This window comes from Diceros bicornis, chromosome 1 (genome assembly GCF_020826845.1).
Source record: "Diceros bicornis minor isolate mBicDic1 chromosome 1, mDicBic1.mat.cur, whole genome shotgun sequence".
Taxonomy (NCBI): domain Eukaryota; kingdom Metazoa; phylum Chordata; class Mammalia; order Perissodactyla; family Rhinocerotidae; genus Diceros; species Diceros bicornis.
In genome coordinates, this window is record NC_080740.1 from 52,783,407 (window position 1) to 52,803,124 (window position 19,718).

At 43.5% G+C, this 19,718-nt stretch overlaps 1 protein-coding gene across 1 annotated transcript in view; it reads right to left on the minus strand.

Annotated features, from left to right (window-relative positions):
- FSTL4 (follistatin like 4) overlaps window positions 1–19,718 on the minus strand; it is a 396,568-nt gene that overhangs the window by 342,163 nt on the left and 34,687 nt on the right. Inside the window, exon 3 of the mRNA XM_058540354.1 lies at window positions 15,577–15,610. Within this exon, the coding sequence (XP_058396337.1) occupies window positions 15,577–15,610 (34 nt within the window). The remainder of the gene's footprint in view (window positions 1–15,576; window positions 15,611–19,718) is intronic.

Below are 19,718 nucleotides of genomic sequence, written 5' to 3' on the forward strand. Positions count from 1 at the left end.
CGAGTGCTGTTTGCCTGCCTCTTGCCTCTGCTAATGACATTTGGGGAAAGCAAGTGTGGGAGGGAGGCTAAATCACAAGATAGTTTTTATAAAATTACTAATAAAGAAATAATGATAACCCAATAACTACCAATTACAGAGGCAAGAGAAATAATAAAAATAATAAAGCAGAAAATGTACAAAGCAAACAATTAAGACTATTTTTGTAAAACAATACTTGCTACTCAGCAAGCATTCATTCTTACCACACAAGGGCAGTAACCGTTTATCATCTGAATTTTGCATGTTAAGAAAATGACACAAGGGGAGTTAGTAAGCTCCTCCAAGCTCCAGGACACTTTGGAGGCTGGATTCAAAGGTAGCCATGCTTACTCTTGGGCTGAGATGTCATCTCTCGTTAAATTCTAAATCAGCTCAGAGAACACACCGTGTTTACTATTGTTCTAACACCATGTGACTGAATCTGGAGTAGCCAAGTGAATCTTTGGAATAAATACACTGATAAAAAAGATACATTAAAAATGTCTTTTTTTTTCTTAACCCAGTGAACCAAAATATACAAATCAGAACTATTTCGGTCTACTGAGTACTGTAAATGTATATTTAGATGTAACAAAATATCACTGGGAAATATCTTCGAAAGTAATTACAATACAGGTGAGAATGTCTTTTAAATGCTTAAAGCAACTGATCCATTTTAAAGACATAGCTTACATAAAGAGGCACAAATATTAATTACCAAGCTAGAAACTCACTTGTAAACTTATAGCCTGGAGTGAATGTTTACAGATCAAGGCATAAATATCAGAAAATAAGAGAGCTTAATGGAAGACTTAACTGCCTAAACTGAGGACCCCCTTCCAGATGTCAGCTTCACCAGAGATTCTCAAGGAGGGCTAAGTAGGTAAAGGTCACTTCAGCCTTGACACTAACTTTCTCCCTGCTTCCTGCACTCCCTCCCCCCTTACTGACGTCTGGCTGCCCTGTGCTGTGATTAACAAGTTTTATATCTGAGTACAAAACAGGAGCTGAAAACTCAAATGCCTATAGAGATCACTCAGGTAATTTAATGAGTGCGGTTCTTCTGAAATTTCAACTTGTTCATATTTATTTTTCAAAACTGCATCTGACAGTCTCAGTCTCAGGGAGGCACTAGGGAGTAGTGCAGACTGTGGCAAACTGGAGAGCAGGTACACTCTCTAAAGACATAGCTGCTCACTCCAGCCTACTGTTGCCATGAAGTCATGTGGGCCCAGGGTTAACAAAGCATTTCACTTTCCAAGATAATCGGCCTATTTGGATCAGTATGTAACATTTCCTTGTTTTTAAATGTTGGCAACTTACTCAAATTAAAATATAAAAACCAAAAAACTCTCTGTAGGCCAACACTACATAAATCAAACAAAAGATGGCCACAGGCTGAATCTGGCCTACGGGCCATCAGTTTGAGACCTGTTAAAACAAATTTTATATGTTCCATACAAAACAAATATGGAAGAAACATTGGGCTCCGGGGTCTTAGGAGAAGCCTGTGTTTGATTTTCTTACAAAGAGAAAGACAGGCTTGGCCAGTTCCCCAGGTAGGGTATGATGTTGTTCGGTGGAAGTTCTGCAACTCCTTCAGGACCAAAAATGACTGTGGGGTTGCTCATGAGGAAAAGGGGGGATGAAGCACTAGTGGTGGGTCTAGGCATTAGCCAAGGGGCAGGAGAGGCACGTGTGGGCAAAAGCCCTTTCTGGCCCCTAGAACATGGGAGCAGAGCCACAGAAGCCCCAGCACCCACAGGGTGCAGGGCAAGGCAGCTATAGGCAAAGTTTCCTGCTCCCGCCATTCCCTGGGGTCCAATCACAGTGGCCATTTAGTCTCCCCCATCAGGTCTCCTGGCCCACAAAACAGAACTCTCCCTCTGACCTCCAGGGGGCACAGGAGAAGGAGAGGCTGGTGGTGCCTGTAGTTCAAGGTCTGCATCAGGAGGGCAGAAGCCCAGGTTTGTTCAAGACCAACAGCCTGGACCAGCATCCTCACCTCTGTTCCGAGGCATGGCAGCAGCTTCACAGAGCCCCACCTCTGACGTTCCCTTTCCCTGGTCACTTCCATCCTCGGCACTGCTCCTACTCCCATCAGGTGTAGCCATAGAGGCACCTGCTCTTCCTAAGCTTTTCAAGGGCAGACCATTTAGAAACGGCCTTGCAAATTTGCCTTAGAGCTGGGCATCCTCAGGACAAGGGTCCTAGGGAGATTATAACAGCAAGACACAGGGATATCCTATTACAAAGGACTCTGAATATTCTGTTATAGTGAGGGTCACTCCATAGGTCACCAACTAATGAAGCGCCCAGCCAGCCAGATCACTAATCCTTCCAAAGCCAGCATTTCCTCGTCTGTAAAAAAGGAGATCAAGCTGGTTGGCCACACTGGACTGCTGGGAGCACTGAAACTAGTTAACTCGGCAAAGCTTTAATAATGACACGTGTCACCATGTGCCCCCTCCTGTGAAGTCCCCTCCACCCAAGACAGGAAAACAAAATATTTTAAACAAAAGTCAAATCAGAGAATTTAACTAGAAAACTCAGCCAGAATGCCCATCCCTAGGAAACGGTGCCTGAGTATCTAGGGTACGTTGGACATTATGCCACTTTGCGAGAAGGGACAACTTGGCCCCAAGGGTAGGAAGAAAGGAAAGAAAAGGAAGAACCACCACAAAGAACCCTGAAGTCTACGAACGCTGGCTGGGGTTGTCACACCTCACCTCTGCTGCTCACTAGCCGTGGGACCTCAGACCCGTCACTTCACTGTTCAAGCCTGTGTCTTCACCTGAGAAAACAGGGGTGACGCTGCAGGGATCTTCCAGATCTGGAGTTGGATCACCAGGATAATGCCATGAACAGCTGCACCAAGAAGCGAGCCAGACCTCCCAAGGAGAGCATGACCACTGCTCGGTGGCAGCGGTGCAGCCATGAAGACTGTCTGTGGGACCAGCCTTGGGAACCAGAGAGTGAGGTAGGGGACTGGGGGCAGGGGGTGCCTGGACCAGAGTGCTAGGCATATCCAGCGTGCTCTCAGATCATCTAAATGGGGCTCGGCCGGCGGTGGCCTGTCTTCACTATATTCCCAGTATCTCTGATCCATGACACCAGCGTCCTAATGGATCCTGCTGTCAGCGATGGATAAGCATTGAGCTAATAGATGTCAAACAGCATTTGCAATTCTAAGACGGCTTCATCTGCACCCTCTCCCAGGACTCTCCAAACTGAGATTTGAAATTTGGACAGACAGGTCAGCGCTAGGCAGCTCCTCTTTCAGAAATCTCATTGGAAAGAAACAATTATTTAATTATTTCCTAAACGGACAGATGATGCTGAGCTTATTAAACAACCGCCACAACCACAACCACAGCAAGAAACTGCTTCTCAACCTTCTTGTCTTGGAAATGCATGCAATTCCCTAAGAGACACATGAAAATGTTTGTCACCCTTGTATTTTAAATAGCTTTCACTCATTCATTCAAAGCACCCCTCACAATGAAGTATCTCGTTCCTTAGAAATTCTGCAGACGGCCAGTGAGAGGTGGGGATTTGGAGGGCGTCAGGGAGGTTAGCATCTGGAATATGAAGCGAGAATCAAACCACACTGCTGGAGTCACCCAAACTCCCTCTGAATGGTGACAGTGGGGTCAGAATGGAGTTGTTGGTCTGGGTTTCAGTTTCAGTGACATTGTAGCTATTAGAATATGCTCCAGAATCATCTGTCTGGGGAGCATCTGCATTTGGGTATTACTGCAGCACCTAATGCACGGTAATGAATGGATTTCCGGGCTGTCTCTGGCTCTATTTTAAACTGTCATCATTTTAAACTGTGAAATATGTCAAGTGATAATTAAACCACACCACAGACAGGTACTGTGAAAATGATTAACTTTTACCATTTCCCCTGCACACATTTTGAATATTCTGAATCCCCAAGGTATGGGATCATTACATTGACAGATGAGAAAAGTTGTCTTTACAATAATTTATTTTTAAAAGAACCAAAACAGGACTAAAAACCTTGTGCTTTCCCATTGGGTTTTAATTTGAAAACTTCTGCTGTAAACTCACATTGAGAGAGGAAGCCTGGTGCAAGGAGTGCAGAGCTGTCATCATCTCCACCTCTGCCTCAATTAGCTGTGTGACCTGGGACAAGCCCCTCACCACCTCTGAGCATCAGTTTCCTCATCTGTCAGATACCCATGACAACATCTTCCCTCTACCTAACTCACAGGTTTTCTTGAACATATCAAATGAGATGACAAACGAGAAAGCTCTTGAGAGCAAAAAGCAGCCTGGTAACACTATCCAAGTATAAGATGTTATTATTTTAAATTCAGTATAAAGGGGAAAAGTGATATGCTAGCACAGCTTTATAGACCTGCCATCTTTAAAAAAAGAAAGAAAAAGAAAGAAAACGCAACTCATTTTATTTTCAGCTGAAGTTTCTAAGCATGAGATTAGATCTGACCCTATCAGATAAATATCTCCTCTTAGCCACAGGACTCTCATTTTGTATCCAAATATGCAGTGACTCAAAAAAGTGATAAAAATTCAAATGAAGCAGCCAAGCAGCTGGATGGGAATGCAGCTTCCAGCAAAAAGAGGGAGCAAATAACTGCTAAAATTAGTAAAACAAACAGATTGAAACGTATTTTTACTCCCACAACTCACTTTCCAGACCTGTGATTTTTTTCTTTAAGGCCCATCTCTTCTGAACGTGGAGGTCCCTGTTTCTCTCTGGCAGCGGCGGACCCGCGGGGTCCCACAACCCTAACCCTGTGGGCACTTCAACTGCAGAATAAGGAGCCCACGTTTGTGACGATGAACATTTCAATCAGAATCGTACAAACGTTGCTGAGTTTCCATCAGGAGTGTGCTTTCCTGAATGACCTCAGTTAAGCCAATTTTAATCCTTTGATCGATTTCCTATAGCCTTCAAAGGGTCCCCTATTTTTTCTGTTTATAAAATAAGATTGCAATGCCTATGTCAGAGGGTGTTTATGAGGATTAAATACGAGAGTGAATGTGAAAATGTTTCCATTAAAAACTCCTCCAATCTAGGGAATTTATACTAAAGCAATGAAGTAAGCCTTTGCCCCTAAATTAATGTTTGAACAAACAGGTAAGTGCTTATTAAGAGGCTCCTGAACAACAGCTCTGGTTACGTGTAAGGCCCAGGTCCCCCCAGCCCCATCTGTGTCCCTGCCTGCCACATAATGTCCAGTTGGAAGCAGCCAGCACAGCGAGCCCCCACCATCCCTTCCCAAGAAAGAAGGGGATCTCTTATGAAAAACAGAAAAGAAAGCTTCTGAGAAGCCTCGTGGAGGTAAGTACTGAAGTCACTGCTGGGGGGTAATGCGTGCATTTGCTTTTGATCCTTATGCCCTTCTCTGAAGGGCTAAAGAAAGAGTATGTCCGGGGTCCAAAGCAAACAATAACGCCTCCCACAGTTTGGGCCAGCAGGTGCTCGCACCTCTCCAGGTCGCTGCATCCATCACAGTGGAAGGGGGAGAAAGAGCAGGAGACCCAGTCACTGGAGACAGCTGTGATGAAACAAAACAAAAGTGCCCTGTACTTGTCATCAGGGATCTGGGCTCCAATTCACATTCCCTCATGAGCTCCTGTGACCTCGGATCAGCAGTGTAATCTCTTAGCCTTGGTTTCCTTCTTAGAAGATGGGAGAGATGCCCTGTCCCTGAAATGCTGGAAGAATGCTTGCTGAAGCTTAGCTTGCCTTTGAGGCCCCCTCAAATTCCTGGGGGGTGGGGGATGTGATAGACACCCAGATGTAAAATGGTTCAGTAAATGGTGATATGCATAGTGGACTTTGTAAACTTCCTGCGTCCATGTCCCTCATTTGGGCACAGTCCCAGTTGTCATTTGGGGATGTACCTTCCTTCCACTCTCAGCTCATGATTTCCTGACTGTAGGGGCACAGCCCATGACTCTTGCCCAGCAGCATGCAGCATCCCCCTGGCCCTGGTCATCGAATCAGGAGGTGGCACGTGACCTGAGCCCATCCATTCTGGGTGGTTCTTAGCACTTCTGCAAGAAATATCAGACCAGAGGCTCTCTCTGTCTTCCACAGGACTTGGAGTTGTATTGAGGGAAGGCTGGCACTCACCATGAAGGGGAGTCAGCCGTGAGAGTGAAATGAAGAGTGAGACCAGGTCCTTGTGCCCTACAAGTGTGCCTGAAGCCAGCACCCCTCGCCGCCCCTGTCTGACTGTCTAGTTACACAAGCCAATAAAGTCCTCCTTTTGTTTGCACTGGTTGGATTGGGTTTGCTATTTGCAATGGTAAACAAGTCCCCACTGATAGACTGTGCGGTTAAGAGTCAAAAGGAGACCCTCCGCCAATAGAATCACTCTTTGGAGAAAAGATCTTAGGACTTCACCTCCCCCAGATGATTCAGAGACTTGTCCTCCCAGGCCCCCCATCCATGTACACTGAGCAAATACTCGCGCACTTCACTGTCAGTCCACCTGTGAGGTGCCTGGCCATGGTGCAGACACAGGTGGCCTTTCTGGCTACAGGACACTCGCACATCTCCTCAACTGAAACATCTTCACTGACGCGTGTGCTCTGTAAAGGCAGGGACCATGCCTTGTTATCACTGCACACCAACCCAACTCCAATCCACCCAAGGAAACTTCCATTAGCGCTCGGTAAACCTTCAAGAAACCCTAAGAATGGTACTTACCTTTCTGTAGGAACTATTTCTCTTTCAGAAGTAGAAATTGTCCAAGTAGTTTCCCAGACATTGCTTTAGAAGCACTGCAGGGGTGAGAGGGCAGCTGAGGGGCTGAGAACTCCCCACAGAGGCCTCCAGAGAATAGGGTGGGTGGGCAATGACCAGCCTAGGTGCCCGAGGAACCAGCACCATGCACCATCCAACCACACTGACTGCACTCAGACACTGGCCTAGAACTCCCCCTGTTGGCCTCACCTTGTGGGCCACAGAAGGCTGAGGGTCACTGTCAACATACCACAGAGACAGTGGCTGGTCAGAACCTGCTCATTTCTGTAGCACATGTTCCTGGACCTCCTGGAGAGCACAAGGCATGCTAATCTTACCTTATGCAAGATTCAACATTTTGCAAAAAGCTTTCTACATGCAGACCTTGAACTATTTCTTAGAACCCAATGGCAGCCCTGGCCAAGAAGAAGTAGACCTGAAACTGCAGCATGCAGAGAACCACTGGGTACATGCACAGGATCTCCTGACCCTGGTGGCCTGATCTGCAAGGGCCCTCCCAGGGCAGTGGCTTGTTCACCAAGCCCAGTGTGTGCATGAGAGAATATACTGCAAAGCCCTCACCCCAGCCACAGGGGATAAACAGGCCAATGGTTTGGCAGCTGTGAGCTCCCAGAAGTGAGTGGGGCCAGTCAGGAGAAAGAACGCTCACGGGCCACACTCATTTAGACAAGAAGTCTCACCTTGAAGATTATTTCCAGTTTTGGCTCTGTTCCCGCTAAAGCTGAAAGATTAAAGATTTGTTAAGAGACAGCACAATCTGAAAAGGAGGTGGCAGTTTTCTTTTTTTTTTTTTAAAGAGTTTTTAAAAGATGAACTAATTCCAATGACAAGAAAAGAATTAGAACCTAATGGTCAGTTGGATTCTGTACCTCATTTCCTAATAAAGAAAGATTGCTGAGCAGCAATGAAACAAAAGAGACAGAAACAAATGATTTTTAAGTCACAGATAATTAACCCCAGAGGCTTGCAGATGGCACATTAATATTGCTGGGGCAAATGGCTTAATGAGTTTGAAAAGGGCTTCATTGTTTATACGGAGATCATTTCAAGGGTTCCTGAAAAGCAGAGAAACTCCTTCTGGCTTGGGGGCCAGGTAACAGTGAAGATGACAAATGTCAGCCTTAACTACTGAGGTCTCAGAGAAGAGAGGCGAGCCTCCTGGCCAGGGATGGGACCTCAGCTAGTCTATGGGAGTGTCATCACCTCCCACTCCAGACCTTGAGGGGCAAGATCAGCGTGTTCAGGGCGGCGCTGTCTTGTGAAGGGCTCACCTTATCGTCCTTATGAATCTGTGGTGGTTCAGACCCTTTGGGGGTTATGACCTCTCAGGGAACATGACTCTTTCTCCATAAATTCCAGATGGGGACCAAATTTTGTAGTGGCAACTCCCAAGGAGACTCCTAGACAAGCACATCTAACTGCATAGGGGTTCATTACCCCGCCCAGACCCACCAAGGCCCACCGCTGGCCCACCATACCCGCAGACTTAGCTCATTTTCATGAACTGCTTTCAAGCACTTTTCAGCAGAGGGACCCACAGGTTGTCAGAAAGAGCAGAGTAGCTCCCAGAGGATGGTCATTAAGGAGAGGGAGCCTTCCAAAGGCACCGGGGGGAACAGTAAGCACAGCAGATAGGCCAGGGGTGTCCAGAGCTGTGGGGTCCAGCCCAACAACCCGGCAGCTCTGATATCTCTGACTTTACCTGATGAGAAGTGGAGCTGTGACACAGAGCTGGGTCAGCCCTGGGATGTACCAGGCGTCTAACTCTTTTTCAGTGCTCACTGTGTGTAAGGAGCAGGGGCTCTGGGAGGAAGAGTCTCCATCTCTGCTGACTCACCCTACACAGCAGCATGAAAGCCTTCCCTAGAGCACAGGCCACAAACACCAGGTGAGTGGCTCTGTGGTCCTGAGTGAGGAGTCACACATGTGCTGTTCAAACAGCAGCACAGGTGGCTCCTGTCATCAGCCCTGAGCTGTACATGGCAAGGTCCTGCTTCTTCCAAATCACCGGAGAGAGCTGAAATCAGCCAGAGGACAGGGTGGAACAGCCTCTTACCCAGAACCTGGAAGACTTTTCATCAAGGAAGATCACGTGCAGCGGCAGGAGTGAGAACTCAGGCTCTCTCCAGCTGTCTTAGTCCATGGCTGGTCTTTACAGGTCCAGGCACTTAGAATTACCTTGGAGGAGCTTGGGGAACAGAAGCTTGGGATTATCTACAGCCCGAGAATTCTCTGGCTAATACCGTGCTTGGTCCTTCGGAAGGACCCTTGTCTGTACTCACTTAGCTTTATTATGATGCAGTAATTGAAAGGAAATATGAAAGGTCAGTAACTGTGATGCTCAAGGACAATTTCTGATCCCAGTGCCCAGAAAGCCCCTAATCTGGGGACAGTTTTACGTGTGTGTGTCCTTAAGTTCTTAAACACATCCTGCAGAAGAGAGCTGTTTGGTTCTTCTGATCACAGAATGACAGAACTTGAGCAGAAAGTTAAGGAAAGACTCTGACAGAGGGGAGGGACGGGAATGGGCCAAGTTTAAGATAATTCTTCATGGGAAAAGTCAACAGGCTACCACATGCAAGGTCACATGTAAGTCTGCTTGGAGACAGAGTAATGGACTTGATGACCTGAGACGTTCCTTACTCTGTGTCTAAGGCCAGATCTACAGACGCAGGATAGGAATCGCCATAATGGAGATCACCAACCTCACTGGGCACTGATGCCACTGCCCACATTGTGCCAAGGGCCCTCCATGCCCAATCCCTCCCCACAACATCTCCATGAGGCTGTGAGGAGCACTGATTGCAGGCTGCTCAGCATCCTCCCTCTGAGGACAAACATGTCCCCATTCCCCTGGGTTTGGATGATAGTGATTTTGCAAGGGGAGAACATGTGATCTCACCTGGCCAATCACAGTATTCCATCCTCTCCCTGCCACAGTGACTGGTTTAGGTCTTGAGTCATGATACAAGCTCAGCAAATCAGAGTCCTTGCTGAGACTTTTCTGGTGTCATCCTGGGGGAAAATAGTTTCACTCTCTGAGATGGTGCACAGACAGGACTCTGTGAGCTGCAGCTGCTCATAGCCATCCTGCAAGGCTTCACATAAGAGGCCAACAAGCCACGAGAAGGAAGGAGAGGGACAGCCTTTGTATCAGCTGTTCTCAAAGCCAGATCTAACCTTGGATTCTACAGTTTCATGAGCCTTTCAGGCTTCAACCAGTTCAAGCTGGGTTTCTACAACCCAGAGTTGGGACTAGTGGTCTGCACTTTTACTATCCCCATTTTTTTCAGAGAAGATGGAGTAACTTACCCAAAGTCATGCTGTGAGTAAGTAGAGAGGTGGGATTCTACTGCCTACCAATTGGTCCTGGTCAAAACTGGGTTCCAAATCGTTGTATTCAACCAGAGCGCACTACCCGGCCGTGGCATCCACTTCCCACAAAACCTGGGGCAATTAGGTACAATATAGTTTTCCAGCTGCTGAAAAAGTGCAGCACTACCCAGACAGAGCCAATTTCTGTGGGACTAGAAGTGGAAGGAGATAGATGTCCCTCCCAATTTTTTGGATCCCAGTGATGGTAGGAGAGAACAAGAAAGCTCCACTGTATATGAGTGAGGGTAGGATGGAGAAGGAAACTCCATCTCTTTCCCCAGATGGCAGTCTTGATTTGAAAAGGATGCACTGCCCCAGGCACTGTCAAATCTGGATGGCTCCCTTTTAAATTCCCTACATCTGCAGCCATTAAAAAAGTTACCTCAAAAGAAGCTAGGAGTTTATTAATCTGTTTCATCGAAGAGAGTCAGCCACTTCACATTATACCAAGATAGACTACACAGGCAACTGAGAGATCCAGAAAACATCTGCTAAACAAAATCAAAATTAATGGTAAACAGAATGCAATTCTTGATAGCTGAAGTTCACCCAGATGCAGAGAACTATAAAAGGGCTATCAGAGGCAGCTGCCAATTAGAGACTCATTCCAAGGGTTTTCAGAAAGTGAGTCTCTAGTTATACACTCAGGCCTGGCAGGTCATGTTTATGTAGGAGATTTGCATTGCTAAGGAGTTGGAACCACCCTGGTATGTGTGTGACTGTCACTCCTCTCTTTCTTTGTCCCTGAAGACAGCAGCATCCTTCTTCTTCTGTCTCCCTCACAGCCCTGATGGAAGCCAGGCCGCGCTCGTCTGACAGGAATGTGAGTGAGCCATCATTAGGAGGGTGGGTAATGCAACGTGACAATGGTGCCAACCCCCAAACTCACAGCCTCTAATCACAGCACAATCACAGACATCTGGAATAGCTGCAGATCACCCCATGCTCCTAAGAGATGGCTGACAACGGCTGAATTATCCTGGCCACTTGCTCAGCTCACTCAAGTTTTCTCTCATGGCTGTAATTCACGGTGATGGGATCAGTTAGAGAAAAGTATTGGTTTGAGTAGATGAATTCTGGCATTCACAATCAGCACCAGCCCTTGGAGTGGACATGGGAGTGTCTTCGAGAGGTGAGGTTGGCACCTTTTGCTGAAGCTTCAGAGAAAGTTGAAATTAAACTGTAGGTGTCTAGAGGGAGTTGTAAAAACACCTGCATTGGAAGGCAGATGAAGAAGCAGCCTTCTCTCCTTCCCCGTGCAGCCAGCACAGGTGGGACTCAGGGCATGAGGATAATACAGGACTGCACTGAAGGAGGAAGGGCTTTGTCCCCTGGGGGAGGTGCGTGCCCTTCCCAGAAGACATCCTATCAGGCTTGCAGTCCTACACAATCTCTGATACTGTATCTCCCTCCAGGTCCCCTGAGAGCCCTTGCCACCAATCTAACTTAGAAACAAAGCTCATCTTCCAGGAGTCACTCTCAGCTCTCTAGGCTTGGCAGTGGACATGTATGTACAGAAGCCCTTGGATGTGATGAATCAGGATCAAGTCATTTAAGCCACATACACCCCGCCTCATGAGAGGAAGGTTTAGTGCATCAGAGGGCCATTGGTCCATAGGGAGTCTTTATTCCTACTAAAATTAGTATGGGAAGGAAGGCATCTCATGTGTAAGGTGCTATGTGCTCTGCTCATGTCATGAGTTACTGAGAGTCAAGGGACATAAAGAATATGAAATCTCTCTGAAAGCTTCAGAACTGAGAAGTTATTGTCATTACTACCTCCCCATTCTGTCCATGAACCGCCCTTGGAAGACAGTCATTGGTGCTGGGGCATGTCTTCATCCTGGGCTCTGAGGAAGGGCTCCCTCTTTGTGGACTCTCTAGAGCAGGGCTTGCAAAGGGCATTGCATGGAATGCCAGCCCTGAAATGATTAAAAAAAAAAAAAAAAAAAGCTATAAAATTAAGATGCCATGGGAAACTAACTTTGGGAAATGCTGCATATTATAGCCCATTGAGAGCCATATTCAACATCTTAAAGACCTGAGAGGTCTGCAGTAAAAATATCAACAACAACAAAAACTAGCTCAATACTCAGTCCGGCATTTGCCTAGTGTATTTGTTTCCTAAGGCTGCTGTAACAAAGTTCCATAACCTGGTGGTTTAAAACAAGAGAGATTTATTTTCTCACAGTTCTGGAGGCTGGAAGTCAGAAATCAGGGTGTGGGCAGAGCCAGGCTCCCTCTGAAGGCTCTAGGGAAGGATCTTTCCTTGCTTCTTCCTAGCTTCTGGTGGTTGTCAGCAATCCTTGGCATTCCTTGGCTTATAGACACATCACTCTGATCTCTGCCTCCATCATCACATGGTGTTCTCCCTGTGTGTCTGTGTTGAAATTTCCCTCTTCTGATAAGGATATCTCATTGGATTAGGGCCTATGCTAATACAGTATAATCTCATCTTAACTTGATTACACATCTGCCAAGACTCTATTTCTAAATAAGGTCACATCCACAGTTTCCGAGTTAAGATTTCAACACATCTTTTTGGGGGACACAATTCAACCCATAACACCAAGCTTATTTGAACATGGAGCACACTCATCAATGCATCAGCTACGAATATCCAATGGATATTCCCAGAACCCTCCTTAGAAAGTATACTAGAACCAAAGCACTCAGTGCCTTTCTTGTATATCACTAGGACAGGATCAGAGTGAAAAGACAGTAAAGCAATTTGTAATTCAAGAAACAATTGTTGAACAACTACAGGCCCTGGGCTAGGATCTGTGAGGGATTTGGAAGTGAACAAGGGGAGAGTCTCTGCTCTCAGGAAATGAATGACCTCATCTTGACTTCTCAGATCAGGTAGGGTAAACTAAATGCTTCAAGAAATAGAGTTGGAAGGGATGAGGGAGAGGTGGCATTCCACAAAGATGAGGGACAAAGAGCATGCAGGCTACGGGAACAGTGTAAGGCCAGAGTCAAGAAAGCTGGGCTACAGTCTGGGAACCATGACACCACTAGATCCAAGTTTGGGAGGAGTGCACGGGTAAATAAGGTGGAGATTAGCTAAGGCACACAGTGCATTCATGTCACCCTAAGGATCCCCAACCTCACCGTGATTCAGCCTAGACTCCATTTCCACTGCTAATATTAGCTCCTCTCACTTCACAGACTTAGTCAAGAGTTTCCAAAAGTCAGAGTGTAAAGTTGCAATTGGTCATCCATTTGTAGCACTGAACCCTGGATGGAGCTGATACTTTTGAGTCAGGTGTAGTATTAAAACAGAACAAAACAAAAACAGGAAAATATCTTAGGTTTTGTGGTCCAGAGGCTACCTCATCAGACCTCTCCAGAATCTCCTGGGGCAGGTAAACTGGGCATAAAAATTCAGAGTGTTACTTATTTCCTCCTCTTTCAGTTCCAGGTCAAGTCAGAGATAAGGAACCAATCTTAAGTGTTTGTTGCTAGACAATAATGTCTTATTTTTGTTTGTAGGAATAATAATTTATTGAAATATTCACAGTGTCTCTATTATTTTATGCTCATAAAAATATTAACAACTCCACTACCCAAGCTAGTGAATCCTCAGACTCGAAAATACTTGGAACCAACCTGCAAGGTCCCATTCTTCCTTCCTTCCTGTCAGGTAATAAGCATTGACATTAAGGCACTGGGCTATTTCACAAGCTCTCAGACACTCAACTTTGATAGAAACAAACAAGAAAGACATCAGTTCACAATAGGAAGAAAAAAGTTGACATGACGTCAGGACAAATTTTCCAGTACAAATCCAAAGCATATGCTCCCAGTGAGCCAGTTGTGAAAGCTCCTGCTTCCAGAGAGGAGGAGGTTAGGGAAGAGTATAGCACAGCCTGACAATGTCTTTGTTCATCCTTGGACATACTCAATCTCCTAGAGATTTGGAGTGTTAGGTCCAATCAGGCCTTTTTATGCCTCTGAGTAAAAATACACATGGTTCTCTTCTACCCCAGCCTTACTATTTAGAGACATTTCTAACACAAGGACAGTAAGATTTCAGAACAAGTTTACATGTGATTCTATAACGCAAATTAATTCCAAACATTCACACTCAAGGGTACTAACATGAATGGAATAGTATTCAAAACCAAAGTTCATGGCAACTTCTCTCCCTATGACTATTTCTCTCCAATTTACATGGTCATCATGCCCATTGAGAACACGATTTTCGATAAGAAACATGCCTTCCCTGCCCCACCCGCCTTCATCCAATTTCATTTGGTTTTGATATCCAAACAACGCAGTTTACTCTATGATGCAGTTCAGAGGACACTAAGTCCAAAACCAGAGACAATGGCAAATGGGAACAGAAGCCAGAAAGTTGATCCTGGAGCCAGACTACCCAGATCCCTTAAATACAGGATTCCAGCACCATGGACAGCAGCAAAGACCTGTTCAATTAGTCCACCAACATAGACAGTGTGGCAAGTTTAGATCTCCAAGCTCTAGAAACACACTTTGATAACATGGCCATTCTTTGTCTTTCATTGTGGTACATAAAATAAGAACTAATCAGGAGACAAGGATATGTTAGATTTAGGAGTCAATACGGAATTTGCTCACTTTATAAGACTGCCACTCTTTTTGGAGAAAATGCCACAGAGAAGGATGTGGTTAAAGCTAAAACCAAAGGTCAGATCCTAAAGCAAGAACTCACTCTGGTTTCTGACTTTATCCTCATATTCCCACAATCAGGGGATGACTGGTGATGATTCCACAAATCATACAAAAGACATCTACTTATTAGAAACTAGGTATTGCTGAAAGTGAATAAGGGAAACGTCAATTTCCACTAAAAGATTTCAGAAATTACCAACCATATATACTTACCTCAGAGACCAGAAAACAAATGTGCTAGAGGCACTCTGGCAGGGAAAATAGAACATCATGGAATTGTTTTCAGAAAAGAAATTAATTGGTTATTTCTATTTCAGCTTAGCTAAAGCTGTAGAAATCTAATCAGAAATATTTTTCACAGTGGCATCTCTTCCCAGATATTGAAATACCTCAAACCATAAGCCATTTTTTTTATTGTTTATGTTGTTTTTGCTGAGTAAAACTAAATAATTACTTCAAACTTCACTTAAAAATGAGCCTTCTCTCAAGACACTGTAAACATGATCATGAATGAGCCAGTTCCCCAGACCCCACCTCTGATACTTGAAGGTAGAAGACATAGTTCTCACAAGTAAACCTGGCCTTCAGTTCTTGCAGTCCCTAGAGGCAAGGGCCAAATAATCAGCAACCAGAAAAGGCTGCATGAAATTTCAAATAACAGGCTGCCCACAATTTGAAGTTCATCTGAGCTTCAACAAACTATTTCCAAAATGTCAACGCTGAGAATGACATGGGTATGAATGCATTTTCCCTACCTTCTCTTCTCATGACTTCAAAGCTCCTGGATTCCTGCAAGAAAAGAAAGATTTTGTGTTTTTGAAGAATAATTCATATGTACTGATACTTGCAAATATCTCACCTCTTCTTAGCCATTTATTCACAGGAAGGCGAACAGTCTCATAAGAGCATGACATTCAGCAATGTTGGGTCTGCTAAATTCTCAGCACACACACACATCTGTACATGTAAACAACTTGTTGCCTTGGGGTCTTTGGCAAAAAATATTGTTAATCATGCAGTTTTTAATGAGCAGAGCCAACTCTCATGGTCTTCCTTATGTGGAATCTGGGCTGGTACCAAGTGTTAAGGAAGACTTTGTTCCGGTTTGATGCCCTACCCTCTACCTAGACTGCAGGTACTTGTAGGGCCTGGGAGAAAACCTAAGTAGACAGGGAGCAGAACTGTCTGACCAGCAGCAGGTTCTGCTTTGTGGTGCCAGAGTGAAGACCATCATTGCTCCTGTGTGGGTCACTGGTATGATCTGGTGATTGATTACGCTTGATTCAGTAGTTTCCATAGGGTGGGACCTTATAGACAATTTGGATAGCTAGTTCATGCCATTGGACTAAATTAAGCCCTTGTTTTTTCTTAATTCAATTCAATCTTCCTGCTACATGCAGGGCAATAGCAAAGTGTTTCAGAAGTTACATAAGTTAAACAAACAGAGTCCCTGCAATGAAGATATTCACAGTTGAACAGAGACTACAGAACAAACACAAATTACTGAGAAATAAAGGGATGATTTTGCCTTGACAAATACCAGTATATTTACATTCAGCTGGAAAAATAAGGAAGAGGGTTTTGGGAAGAACTTTGAAAATAGCACTGAAGACAGGCTTTTAGGGCAGGATGTCAGACAGGAATAAGAGAGGGAGGGTACACCAGGAAAAGAGAATGGCTTAAGAAAAGGTAGGGTGGGGAGAGAGCACAGGGCATGCTCAGGAAGCAGAAAATGGCCCAGTGAGACGTAATAGGGGAAAGAGGCTGGAAACATTTATTGTGGTTTCATAACTAATAAAAAGTATCTACAATTCATCATAAATGACCAGTTTAGGATAAAAAACTTAATATTGGGAATAAGCTGGAAATCCATGCTACCAACTGAAGCGAAGATAAAACACTAAACTTGGGCGAACTCCTCACCATCACAACTAAGAAGACCATTCAGCACCTGCACTTGTTAAACAAATGAAAATGTCTTTCACAGCTTAGCATTCTTATCAAACATCCTTTTGGGGTCAAGAAGAGGAGGTAATATTAGAGTTAAACTGAGGAGGCCCTGAAAAGTTCATTCTCCCCAAATTACATTCTCTGACTGCCACCTCTACAGTGAGTCGAAAGCCCAAGTGCAGACCAACCTCAGATACACGCTATAGGCCAGCAGCCCATCAGCACAGCACAATCAACCAAATGAGCTTCCTGAATGCTGGTTCTTGGAGGGGCACTCACCATGCAGAAGAGGGAGCATGGGGAGTGGTAAGTGTAATAAGAGGTATGTAAGCCGTGAAGCTCATCATGCACAAGGCAAACCCAGCTCCTCCCACATTGCTCTGCAGCTCCCTGCTCCAGGGGCTGGCACCTCCATGCCTGGAAATAACTAATATTTGTGGAAAAGGAGAAACTCATAGTCAACTTTTACAGCTCCAGAAAAAAATTTTATGGAAGTGTTATTGCAATTGCACAAAATTTATAAATTAACTTAGAGAAAGCTGACATAGGTATAATGTATCTTCTTATCTAACAACATGGTATTTTTAATAATTTATTCATCTACTTTTATTTCTTTCAAGAGTATTTTATAATTTTCCTGTATGTATTTTGAATATTTATCTTTTGTTATCATAAATGGAATTTCTCTTACATTATCTCTTCTAACTGGTTTTTGTCTGTATATATGATGGCAATTTATTTTTAAATATTGATTTTATCACGAGGCACTTGACTAAATTTCTTATTGTTGTAATTGTTTTTCCATTGATTCTTTTGAGTTTTCCACGTATATTTACATAACATGCAAATAGCAAGGATTTTCACTCTTTCTTTCTCTTGTCTTATTACTTTAGATAATTCCACAACCTAAAGTTAAATGTTGCGGACACAGTGGGCATCCTGGTCTTGCTTTCTGACTTCAAGAAGAAAACCTTTAGTGTTTGGGCATCCTGGTCTTGCTTTCTGACTTCAAGAAGAAAACCTTTAGTGTTTTTCTATTAAGTAAAACGCTGGATTTGACCCAAGGTATGTTTATTATATTAATGAAACCCATGCATATTTTATTGAGTTTTTAAAATAAGCGTATGTTCTAGCTTGTCCCCTTACTTGTTTATTTACTGGCTGTCTCCCTCCCCCTGGAATGTGAGTTGGCATGGTGCCAGTATCTTTTTCATTCTTGCATCCTCAGTGCTATAAAAGAGCAGATGCTCAATACATATTTGTTGAATGAAAAATAAAATAAATGTGAATTTTATCAAATACTTGTTCTATATTCATGGATATGATCATATGATTTTTTTTCTCTTTAGCTCTATTAATCTGATGACTTATCTAAGAGATTTCATAGATTTTTCAACAGATTTCTAAGATTTTCATAGATTTCATTTTAACTATCCCTGTATTTCTGGAATAAGCTTTTCTTAATCATGATGCATTTTTAAAAATATGCTGCTGGATTATGTTTGCTATGATTTTAAATATGTTTTTGCATTCATATTCATAAATGAGATTGGTCTATAATTTTTAGGCGCGATTTCTCTCAGTTTTAGGAAATAAAATGATACTAGTTTCATATAATGAATTTGGAAGTTTTCCTTTTACCATGCTCTGAAATAATTTAAATGAAAGTGGGATTATTATCTGATCTTTAAAAGTTTCTTCAACTTCACGTCTCAGATATTTATTAAAAGAGGAGGAAGTAGAGAGTCAGAGAGGTTAAAACTTATCCAAGGTCTCACATTTTGGTCAGTGGATAGCTGGGATTTAAATTCCCAAGTCTGATTCCAAAGCTTATGCACAAAACAACATTCCATCTCTACCTAATTCATAAAGATAGTGTGAAAATTAGATGAGATAGACTTCTGCTTTAGGCTATGAAAGAATAGCTTGTATTAGACCAATCCTTCTGTTAAGAACAGCTATGAAAATTGGATTAAAAAAAACAAATAAAAAGTATTTTGAAGGCATATGAGAGCAACAAAAGCAGCCAGAACTTAAAGAGCCAGTATTCAGAGAGAAGAAAAGTCCATTGAGGTGAGTCCCATATTCACTATCACATTTTCCCTGTGAGGCATTTGTGGTTTTGTATAGAAGCCAAACAGAAAGTGATGTTCTAGAACTTAAAGGAGTCTCATTGAGTTGGGAGATTCCTGAGTTGGGGCTACCAAAGCCGCCAGAACTTGAGAATCTAAAATCCTAGAAAAAGCACAAAGAGTGAGCCCAATATTCTGCAAATAGCTTCTTCTTGAGTTATATGATTACACCTGAGCTGCACAAATAAAGGGCAAGAGGTTGAGAAACAAGCAAAAAATTAGCCTCAAATAAGCTAAAAACTAAGCATACATTTTGACAATATCATGTGCTAGTGCTAGAGAGATAAAAATTAGGCTTTCCAAGAAAGAGTGGCCATGGTAAATACAGCCAACTTTTAGTTAAGATCATTTACTCTCAAAAAATTTCTATTCCTGGGTAGATCAAAATGATCTGCCAATATTCTATGTCTAACAAAGGAAAGTAAATCCTCTCTGGAAGACAATAAAGTTATCCACAGGCTTTACAATTTTTCATTGATAAGGTCCAGCATCCAATCCAAAATTACTAGGCATGGCAGGAAATGGGATCAAATGACTAAAATCTAATAAAATAGACAGCGGAAAAAAACCCACAGGTTATCCAGATTTTAGAATTATCAGACACAAGCTCTAGAATAATTATGACTAATATTTTCAGGAAAATAGAAAGAAAAAGAAGATGCTGAATTTCACCATAAAATTGGAATCTATTAAAATAAGAATAAAATGCAAATTCTAGAACTGAAAATTAAATAACTGAAAGAATTCAATGGATGGAATTAACTGCAGATTAAACAGAACTAAAAAGAGGAATAGTAAAATGGAAGCTAGATCAG